The 11,514-nt window shown below is 36.0% G+C and overlaps 1 protein-coding gene across 48 annotated transcripts in view; it reads right to left on the bottom strand.

Annotated features, from left to right (window-relative positions):
• Positions 1-428: 428 nt before the first annotated feature.
• The window catches only part of Mbnl1 (muscleblind-like splicing regulator 1), a 174,567-nt gene continuing 163,481 nt past the window's right edge, over positions 429-11,514 (bottom strand). For 21 of the 48 annotated variants that reach the window (XM_039101827.2, XM_063281382.1, XM_063281386.1 and 18 more), the window contains 4 exons: positions 9,111-9,146; positions 8,336-8,430; positions 5,439-5,513; positions 431-3,780 (listed from right to left, as the gene is read on the bottom strand). In XM_039101827.2, the coding sequence (XP_038957755.1) occupies positions 5,457-5,513; positions 8,336-8,430; positions 9,111-9,146 (188 nt within the window). In that variant the 3' untranslated portion in view covers positions 431-3,780; positions 5,439-5,456. Of the gene's footprint in view, positions 3,781-5,438; positions 5,514-8,335; positions 8,431-9,110; positions 9,147-11,514 lie in introns of all 48 variants that reach the window. The other 27 variants (XM_063281392.1, XM_063281399.1, XM_063281384.1 and 24 more) reach the window with 5 other exon arrangements.

The raw sequence follows: 11,514 nt of genomic DNA, 5'->3' as shown, positions 1-11,514 counted from the left end.
AATACACATTTCTTTACATTAAAACTTTGTTCTTCATAGCTACCAGGTACAGGATACCAGGTATCACCAGCTATTATGACTTCAAATTATAGGTCATTCAAATACAATGAGTCACATGATCACACACACACACACACACACACACACACATACACACACACACACACACACACTTCTCACATACCACTTAAAGTACTAGAGCATTAGTGGAGAAGAGAGCTGAGCTTTCTTAGAAAGCACTGGTCAAATATCAGTGATACAGTCAGTTTAGTGTCTCAGCACCCAGAGATGACTGCCCAAAAAGTATTCACTGCCTTTGTTGCAATCCTTTAAAACCAGAAAATTTATACATGGCTATGTTCATAAAGATGTACAAAATGATGTGCAATGTACAGAAATAACTTACTACTCAATCTCACATACACAAATATACTTAAGAAAGAGAAGTTTTATTAGGGCAATTTCACTTTATTTTTCCATACAGCAAAGTCAACTACTGCAGTAATAATAAAGTAAGCATAAAACAAATCGCAGCCCTAGACAGAATACATAATTGTAAGCAACTACAAGCAAAGTAAGTTGTGATTACATAATAGTAAAGCCGAGCACATTGTCCTTTCAGCAGATGAAAGTGTGGGTTGCTGGTAAGTGCAACATCAGTAGCCAGCTGGAGGGGCAGCTGGGCAACCAGGTCATTAAACAAGTGGCCATTGTCACATTTTGCTCTTTTGAGTGCTCTGAGTTGGAAATTAAAACTGTGAAATTTGGAGTTTGTTTTCACCTGCGGAAAGAACAAGCTCTAAAGCGGTTAAAACAACCACAGAAGGACTACAGGTGTGCTGTCTGGTCTGCCTGCTTATGGTTTACATTTTGTGAAAGTCAATAGTTGTTTTGAAGATTTCATTTTGTGAACATTAAACCATTGAAATTGGTAGATATCGATCTGAATAATATATGTCCTTAGCATAGTTCTTTCTCTCTTTTTGTTGAAGTTTTAAACATGCAGTAGATTTGAAAACAATGTAAGGAATATCTGATCCACGATTTCATCTTAGTGACTGAAGTACCTGCTATTTTTTGGTAATGATCTTCAGGCAGATTTGGCCCAATGGAGTTTTGTCAGTCATGAGATCTCGGAAGGATGGCAAATCTTTCCAGCTGGAAAATCCTGGCAAACTACAAGCTGTCCACAAAAGCAAAGCAACGTGTTTGAAGGGTATGGAGTGCTAACTCTGTGCCACTTTTGCAAGCAATTTTGCTCAGTCTGTCATTTCATTAGCCTTAACAAAACTCCTGGTAATTATAGACGTTTTTATTCAAAATAAGATCTTGCTATTATACAGGTTTCTCTCTTTTGACTATATACAGAAGTGCAAAAAGTCAACCTTCTCTCTAGACTTCCCAACATGCTAAATTGCAGCATCATCAACCCTCAAGAGTTTGCACACACGCTAAAATTCTCCTCACGTAAACTTTGAGTATTTGGATTATCAACAAAACGTCCCTTGTTCTATTTATTGATTATGCAGCTTATTTATAACAAGGCCTGATATTCAGGGATTTCAAAAATATTAAACAATACTTTAACATTTGAAATGGATACAGTAGAAAATAAATTTTATTCTAATATCTAGGATCTAGATCTTCTCATAATAACTAATTACAAACAAAATAAATCATCAAAATATTACTCAATTGTCTGCCAGGATTGTTGCCATAGCAACAACTTAACTTCTTACTTAGCAATGATTATATATTTATAAGATATCCATATAAAAGATCTTTGTTCTTTTAATGAAAACTAGACAAGAACAATGACTGACATTCTTACACTGTAATATTAAATCAGTAAAATATAAATCATTTAGTTGACAATAATATGGATATTCATATGACACTACATGTAATTTAAAACTGATTATGTTATGAAGAAAAACTACTTTAATTTTTTTGTATTTTGAAAAATTCATTGGTAAAATCTAATAAAACAATAATCTAAAAACTGAAATGGTATTCAACTGTTAATAGAAAATGAAAATCTAAGAAATGTAGGAAATGAAAAACTACATTTTAACAAGAAAAATAAGTAATATTCTATAATGTAACTAACTACAATAACATGTGAAGTCACCATTACTCTCTTAACACGATTGAAATTACATTGGTATGGGTTCCAACCCGTAATGTAATAATCTAAGGCTTTAATAGATGTACAGTACAATCAGTAAAATCAACACATCAGTCTTATATTAGAAAGCGTCTCTCTCAAGCGTAAAAACTTGCAGTAAACTTGGGAGTATGGAAAGTTCTATAACAGAACTCTCACCTCTCCCATCCCACACTAGCACTGCCAGTGACCTGGCCCCTACTCAGCGATTTCTAGAACTGCTGAGCAGAGCAAAAATATCCTTTACTAGCTGTAACATCCAAACCACAAAAAGGGGAATTCCTTTGGATGAATCCATTCTTAAAAACTGAATGCACATCTATTTTAAAATTTTTAAAAGGCTTTCTAAGGCTATAAGCAGTTAATCTGAACAAAAGAATCACATATAAAATTCACCCATGTACTTAACCCACCCAATTACTAGGTTAATTAAACATTTCCCATTTTCATATTTTGGTTTATCATGCATCTGATGACAGTGCTGTTCTCTTGGTTTAGAGTCACTATTTTGAATGTGACTGTGATGAAGCATTTACGCAAACGTGAACCCATTTCTGCAAAGCATTTATAGTCTTTTGACTTTTGACAGAGGCTATAAATAGAAGCAAAATAATTTCCTCAAACATTTTTTGTTATTGTGTCTCAGAAATGGCATATCCCTTTTGAATAACATGTTATATAGTAGAGTATGCATAAATATTACACTACAATGCATTAAAATAATTTCATATATCTATTATATATATCTCCAGTATGTGAAAGGTTATCTGTATTGAGTTTGTGTTGTGCTGTCTATTGTTACTGTAGAGTTAAATTGGCCATTTCTGAGACAGCTTTGGTTTCAAAAACAAAAAAAAAAAGAAAAGAATGGTGCCCTTTGATTGATTAGTTCTAGCAAATAAGCAACAGAATGTGGCTCCGAAAACAATAACACTGAAGAAATAATACTCTAATCTGATGTACAGTCTATGGCACTTCATGAGAATCCTTAACAACATGGTACTTAAAGCCATGATGTGCTTTAAAATATACACAGTTGTGGTTTTGCTTGGCACATTCATCTCTGTCAGATCCCTCCCTCACCATGTCTTACAATCTATTACAGTAAAAATATTACTCTTAAACAAAAATGACTGTGCATGCGCGCTCTCAGCTCTAATGGCGATTTTAAATACAAGGTGCACCTTTGTTACTTGTAAACCTTGAAAGAAATAAACTTATTTTTAAAAAATTATATCTTGGTCTACAGACGTACCAATACATAATAGAATCATGGTTACACCACAGTCTGTCTTTTCAAGATGGCATGAATATATAGGAAACTAATTATGTATGCATATTTTAATGCATAACTCTGTGCTACAAAAGAAAGACAATGTTGTTGTTTTAGATAGGAATATCACCTCAGCACAAATACCAATTGGATGTACAAAGTGTGTAGGCAACAGTGTGCAGCAGGTTCCCATGTTGTCTTTTCTTCTGGTTAACATGCAATATGTGGATGTCTTGTGGCTGAGGGATTTTTGTGTGTGTTGCTTGACGGTATATACAATATGGCTAATGACGTCGTCCTTACTCTAATCAAGCACACTGTCCTTTCCTCTTTGTATGATCTAGAATAGGAAAAGAGACAGTTTGTTAGAAAATATAATTACTTAAAACATTTTTCAATATATAGTAATATACATATACCACATACATGCATGCACACACACACACACACACACACACATTGTGATACATATGCTGACAACATGCTGACCAAAATTCCTTCTAAACTTTGTAACCAACAAAGTAGTGTGCTTATTCCAACTTGTGTGTGCTTGACCAACTATGAAGGAACTGTTTTTTATCCCTCTCCTCTTTTTTTGAGACAGGGTCTTACTGTATATCCTGCCTAGTCTGGTGCTTGTTATGTAGACCAGGCTGTCCTTAAATTCACAGAAATCCATTCACTTTTGCTTACCACATGCTGGGATGAAAGGTATGTACCATCGTGCCTGACCAGAACTACTCTGAGAGAGCTTTCAAAATGGACAAGGGTTTACTTAAATACTGTCAACTGCAATATATCTTTGGCAGGGCTCCTCACTTGTGGCTCATTTCTTCTGTAAATGCCTCTCACTCTCTGGCCTCCTTTCTCTTTCCTCTGGAATCTATGTGTCTGGCTCTTGCTATGGATTCTCCTCCCTTGTTTTTTACTACTTCTGCAGACCTGACCTGTGTTCTGTCCCCACGTCAGGGTGTCTTACACAAGCCTTCACTATCCAAATGCCTTCTTTCATAACTACTGAGAAGAGAAGCTCTCGCACCTCTGCCTCAAAGAAAGCTCATTCCGAGTGCTCCGATTGTTGTGAGATCATTCACATCATTAAAACACTAACATGGAAACTAACACAGAGCAGTGCCAAACCTTACTTGCAAATATGTCATCAAGCAAATAAAAGGAGGCAACAAAGAACCATCATCTGCCCACCGACAGGACTGAGTTTTAACTGGCTCTTTGTACATGGAAAAATGTAAGTTCTTGTCATGCTTCTAACTGCATGATCTAACTACAGTTTGTATATGTTGAATACATCTGTGCTCTATGGATGGAAATTAGGCAACTTTGCAGGTACTGGAAACAATGCTATGGAGAGCAAGCAGAAGTCCCTATGCCCTTGAGAGGAACAGCAGTATCTTCTGAACTCTAGTCATCAGACTAGCTGTCTTGAAGCACTAAATATTCAAATGATAAATAGTTGATTCGAGCTCCAAATAAAGACATGGATGGAGTATTGTTCTCTACTGTATACTGTATTGTATACAGTCATACATGAGATGAGGTGGGTATATACTCTTATATAGGAATGAGTGAAATAATCGTTAAAATAAAATAATAGCTTATGCCAAGTCTCCAAATAACTGCCTATTGAGCCAAATCCAGTCCACTGTCTATTTTGAAAACAAGCATTTCCTTGAGGTACAGTCACATCCACTTATTTATATATTCACCGTTTTCACACCAGTGTGGGAGGACTGCAGCAGAAAATGAATTCCCATATAGCCCAAAATCCTGGTCTGTGGCTTTAAGGCACCTTTAAGGTATAAGCTCATGAAGCCTTAACTCATGTCTTCTAATTACCTTTGCTATATTTTATTTGTGATTATATTTATTTGTAATATGAAATAAAAACTCAAAATACATTGTCTTTCAATATTTTGTATTTTAAATATTAACATATTCTAACCACAAATATAGAGTGGTTACATTGCATAATAAACTTACTGTTTTGTGACGACAGCTCTACATCTGGGTAACATACTTGTGGCTAGTCAGATGTTCGGCAGATATTATGGGTATCTAGCAAATAAAAAATTGTTTAATGAATGATCCATGCAAGCAAGCCAACCACCAAGAGGTGAAAACATCTTAATATTAAACTTATAAAAACAGTGAGATTCAGCTGTGAAGTGACAGCCCTCATCTGGTCAATATGACATTAAGTTAATGTAAATGCAAATGCCAGAGAAGTAACTCACTGCTTGTAGTCTTCATGTTAAACACTATTCTACAAATGTTACCAGTACTTAGGAAGTTAAGAGAAGTTCAGCTATCAAAACTTCATGCAGAGCAGTTGTTAAAAGAAGCCCTTTTTGTTGGCCTACACACGCACACTCGCACGCATACACCCCGTAGTTTCAAATTCTTAGCAAAAATACTGAGATCAAGAATAAAAAATGTCTTGCCTAATTTTGTGAAAGCAAATTTCTAACACTTCATTCAGATCAGTGTTTAACTTTTGCCTCAAATTAAAAATACCAGGTGTGAATTACAAAATAGCAATTAAAAAATAACTTGGAAAGAGAACGGGTTTTCTCCTGAGCAGACTTCAGCATTACTATACATTTCATTGCATTTGAAATAGGCAAGTAGTCAGACAGCCGGAGAAAAACACAAAAAGAAACCAGTACAGAGGTTACTTTTTCCAATACACAAGAGCCAGGAAATTGAACTTGTGATTTGATTCTCCTTCAAGCTCCAATTAAAGACTGGTAAATGGGAGAGGTAACCCCACAGCTTGAGTGTAGCAGAGGACTGAGGACACTGGTTTTACCAACACTGATTTGTTTCTGGCTGTGTGAACCTGAGCAAAGCAAGTGGTGAGTGTGTTTAAACTTATTCTGTACAAAGATACTAAGACCACTTCAGAAAGTCTGTTGGGGGAACAATGAACTCACATTCCTGAAGGCTTTTGTTGTTTTAATTTTAATATCCTCAACTATCTCGATCTACTAAAAACTATACTTCATTAGGTGCCTTTTAATTGTTTCTTAGCTGACATTTTACAGTTTTACAGTACTGGCAAATGGCACAGAAATGTGCTGCAAGCATAATGAAGCTCTCATACCATTGTTCCTGCTGCGGCAGGACGGGATGTTGTACCCAACAGTGTAGAAGCATCAAGGATGGGGCTGTCGGAACATACCAGGACCTTCAACACCACCCAATGCAGATGGAAGGGCCAGCTAGAAACTTCTGCATGCATGCAGGCTGAATTTCGTGACATGAGCTATTTCCAGCCTTGCTAATATACTGTAGGCATATACATATGTATGTATATGTAGATATAATATATGTGTGTATATATATATATCCATTTTCTTTTCTTTGCTTGTAAAATAGTAATAGTACGAAGACCCAAGAATTATGCATGAAATGATCACAGCACAATGCAAGAAGTAAAGTGTCCCTTACAACCCAAGTGGCCAAGGGCATGTTGAATTTGCTTTGCTATAGTTGTGCTTACACCAGCAATTCTATAGTCATATATGACACACATGTGCACCATAAATGGACTATACTGAGTCCATCTATATTTTGTTGCTAAGCCAACTATCATGCCACATATGCACACACTCGTGTTCTTATAAATGAATCTTAGGTGTTTGTATAAATCCAAGTGTATTTTGGTACGTCTGAAAAACTACTTTTTTCAAAGAAGTATTCAAGGCTTGTCTGAAACTGATAATTAAATCCATTTGGAATTATGTTCTTAAAAGTTATTAATGACTATATTAATAGCTGAAAATTCATCAAATATGATATATTGAACAAATGAAAAGTTGTCTGTTCCTCATAGTAACCACAGTTGGTGCGCTTGTCCCAGGGGCGCTACACTAAGTCCATCTGACAAGGACTCTCTTTACTCTCACCAGGTTCCATGTAACCTCAGTCACTGGGCCATGTGTAACCTGTTTTAATGCCCTTCATACATCACCAACCCTACTGAACTATGAACATGTACATCTGCATAGTTGAGGGTAGATTTATTCTAAAATGTGAGCTTAATTAGTTCAGATCTAGAAAATATTTTCTTTAAAGAAAATTCAGAGAATGCTGGTGGAAGTAATGCCATTTTTGAATTTTAAATACCTTAAATGACCATTTTACTTTAAATAGTCCATTCTTTCCCATGTAACTTAAATTTATATAGGTGATATCTGCATGTTCTTTTCCTCCACACTTTAACTGATTATAGGGTAACTTACTTATCATACATAATTTCTTTATCTTTTCTATACCTCCAACATTTATGCAGGTTAATTGTAGAAATGAGAGACCTTAATTTCATTTTTCATTTAAAACAGCAAGAATCATAGCTGAAAGATGCTATATATAAAAGTAATTAATTTTAGAAAGCAATTTGCTTATTAAAATTATATAAAAATAACTATTTACAAGAGTGGTCATTTGTGGCATAGAAATACATTTATATATTTTCTTTTTTATAAAGTATTTAGGAAAGAACTAAAAATATATATTTCAGATGCTTTAATAATATCATAATTGCTTTCATTTTGGTTGGCCAAAATACAGATTAGTTAAGAAAAATGAGAATTGCTTGTGTAAATATCAGTTTAGTAGCTTCAGAAAAAGAGCTGCGAAAACTTTGGAGCATTTACAAATGGCGTAAAAGGAATCTGCTGCTAGTCATAAAGAGAATGTGTAGGCCAACAAGAGGTATCTTTGAAAACCCATGCTCATGAAAGCACCCTCTACAGCTCTCCCATACACACGACTCCCACTGAGCATAAAGGGAGATGCATGTGCTAACGTCAAAGCTGTTGAACTGGCCCTCTTAAGAGTTGGTTTTTAAGAAACAAAGCTGTAAATTAGCAAACCTGGTTGGCTGTGGCTGTTGCAGCGAAGGGAACACTTGTGGCAGATGTTGTTGCTGCGGACACAGTGGCTGGCGTAGCACCGTGCACCATGGGAACTTTCGGAGGGAAAATCATATAAGCAAACATACAGAAGAGTGTAGCAATATGGAAACCATGGCAACATGGAGGAGATCATTGGGCATGGTATTTATCATAGCAAGAAGCCATGTGACAGGACATCATCACCAGCGAGTGACATGCAATCACAGCGCAAAGCAGGACAACATTCCAAGGAGAGAAGGGAAGGGAGGGATGAAAGAGAAAAAAAAAGGGGGGGAAAAAGCTTGTTACCATTAAATCAAGAAAATTGACACAAACAGGCTTAATTTGCTAAGTTAAAAAACAAGAATTTTATATAGTGTTTATAGACATTAGAGTATAAAATAAAATATAGGTATTTACTTTGAACAGTTATCCATTTGAATAAGTTATTTTTTATTATTCACTATTATGAAAATATACAATCATTACTTTTATGAGATAGACTTGTTTTTATATACCAGAACTCATAGTCCAATCAAAATCCACTAATAGTGACTAAAGGAAACTTGTGTGGAAAGAAAACATTTATGTGGGACCATGTCAATTAAATAGAAAATGTCATTTAATTGACAAGTGTTAGTAAAAAGGAAATGGACTTGCCCAATAGATAAAAGTTAAACTTAGCAGTGGATTTTGAGGGGCTGTGAGATGCACCATAGGTTTAAGATAATCAAGAAACAAAGCTGGCACCTACCAACACTTGTAGCGGGTGTCATGCACAATATTGAGCCTGCCCATCATGCATTGCAACAGGAAGGTGGATTTGAAAAGGGAAAAGAATTAAAACATCCCATCACACGTGTAATTAGAAAATTCATTTGAACAAAGAAGAAAAATTGTTATTCTGGGAACAGTGGCATGTACATGTCAGCACGATCAAATCACACAGTAGCACAGTGGTCGGTTAGAACTAGTCCCGAGGGAAGAGTGAAAGCCAGTTCACTGTGTGCTGGTATACTTTGTTTCTCTTAACTGCTGCCTACAAATAGAGCACTCTCAAGAAAATTTACACCTATTTAATTCTTTAGAAGAAATTCTGTAATGCTTTGGTTTTGACCCAGCTGCTAGCTCTCTCACTGCTATGCTACTTCCAAATGTGACACAAGAATACATTAATGTTTTCTCTAGACTAAATAAACTGAATAATTAGAAATAACATTTACTATTAAAATGCTAAAAACTTCAATGCACAAAACTGGCTGGACAATGGAGTGAACAGAAACTCATTTTAACTCCTGGGCTTTGTTCCTCTGCTCACTGTAGCAGCAAGCATACAGACACACACAAAGCTGTAACCATCTAGACAGAAGCTTTATTTAGAGAGCTACGAAGCAATAAACAAACAGTATGCAAAAAAGTGAAAATTCATTTCTTCAGTTTAGAACTCAAATGCAGAAAATGTATTGTGGGGAAGCATATTTTCTTCGGAATCTCAAACTAGTTTATCTGTTGGTATCTGGCAAAAGAGACTGCTTTTCACTGCTAGACCAACAAGACTTCTTGGATTAGCCAATATTTACAAAAACTCAAAGGCAAGAATTTGCTAATTAGACTTCCATAAGACCCTGAGTGGGAGATAATGAGGATGCGCAGGTCGCAAGTGAGGCATTAGCCCCGGTGGTCGGAACGTGGGAACTAAGTACAAACACTCATGTTCTCTGGCACGCAAGCACTGAAAACCTGCCTATTTTACCAAGTACATGCTGCACTCACATACGGAGAACATGTTCGCGCTACAAGATTATTTTAGATGTCTAAGTTTTAAAATATAAAATGGTTTTATATTTCGATCTAAATCTCTGAATCTTGGCATACCCTGTTTAAATACTAGCACATCTGTGATGAACATTTGTTAGAAAAGTATCTGCCAACTGATCCTGTCAGAGGCGGTTTTACACACCCAACTGCCATTGAGAAACATAGCTGGAGTGCAGATCGCTCAACTGGCATTGTAGTTACATCTGCAGTTCCTCTGCTATTGATGTCTGACTATGGGCAGGGAGGCCAGATTAAACTGAATACTGCATCTAGGGAAGCAAGCTAATATTCTGTGGGGACACAGCATGTTAAGACACTTGAGTAGATTTGTAATTTGCTACTACTCCTGTATAAAGACCTGGGAAAGGGCAACAAGAACAACAGAAGAGACCAATGACAGAATATAATTTGAGACAACAGAGCAAGCACAACTAAACGCTGGGTCTAGATTCTGAATGAGCACTACCTCCCAGGGCAGGAGGGCGGGACAAGAAATGGCGAAGGAAAATGAAGCAGTAGAGTGTGCTGCTTTAAGGGACACTGAAGCCATTGAACAATTATCCAAGTGATAGGTTTTGAATTGAGTACGATGCTACAGTTTGCCTACCGTATTCCATCCCCTCATGCACAATTGAGCCCGCGCATGCTGGAGGTGAGCTGGCCTTATACAGTTAAAGCCTCTAAAACCTTAACTCTCCCTGATTGAATTTTAGTTTGGGTTATCAGCCTCGTTATCATCGTAACCAATGCACGCAGCTTCAGAAGGGACTCATAGCAAATAAACACAAGGCAGCGAGGAAAGTACTGGCTGGGGTGCAGTAACTCACAAATATGGACACGGTGCTGTAGGACCCTTTTACCAAAACCAAAAGCCATTTTTTGAAATGACCATAATATTCATTTCTATTTCCAATGGGTTAATTTACTAATGATGCACAAATGGTCAATTTAAAATTTCCCTCGGTTTCCGTATAACAAAAGTTTTTGCGAATTTGATCAACTGCCAATTTCTCCTAGAAAGATGTTTGCACAGCAGAATGGTGTGGTTCTGAGATATGTGTCACTGTAATTACATTACCTTTTAAGTTCAAATTTTAATTATCTGTGTGAAGATAAAAAAATAGGATGATAATTTATAAGCAAATTAAAAGTATAATTACTAATACGTTAAGGAGAAAAAATAAACAGAAGATAGAAAATGTTATAGTCAGGGATCTAATTGGAATGTCTATATGATAATTTTTGCTTATTTAAGTTTATAGAAAGGACTATAAAGATAATTTGAGGTATTCTAAAAATAATAAATATGGTTTTATTACTTAAAATTAGTCAATTAAAAT

The sequence above is a fragment of the Rattus norvegicus genome, chromosome 2 (assembly GCF_036323735.1).
Source record: "Rattus norvegicus strain BN/NHsdMcwi chromosome 2, GRCr8, whole genome shotgun sequence".
In the NCBI taxonomy this organism is placed as follows: domain Eukaryota; kingdom Metazoa; phylum Chordata; class Mammalia; order Rodentia; family Muridae; genus Rattus; species Rattus norvegicus.
This window is presented reverse-complemented; position numbering and strand designations above follow the sequence as displayed.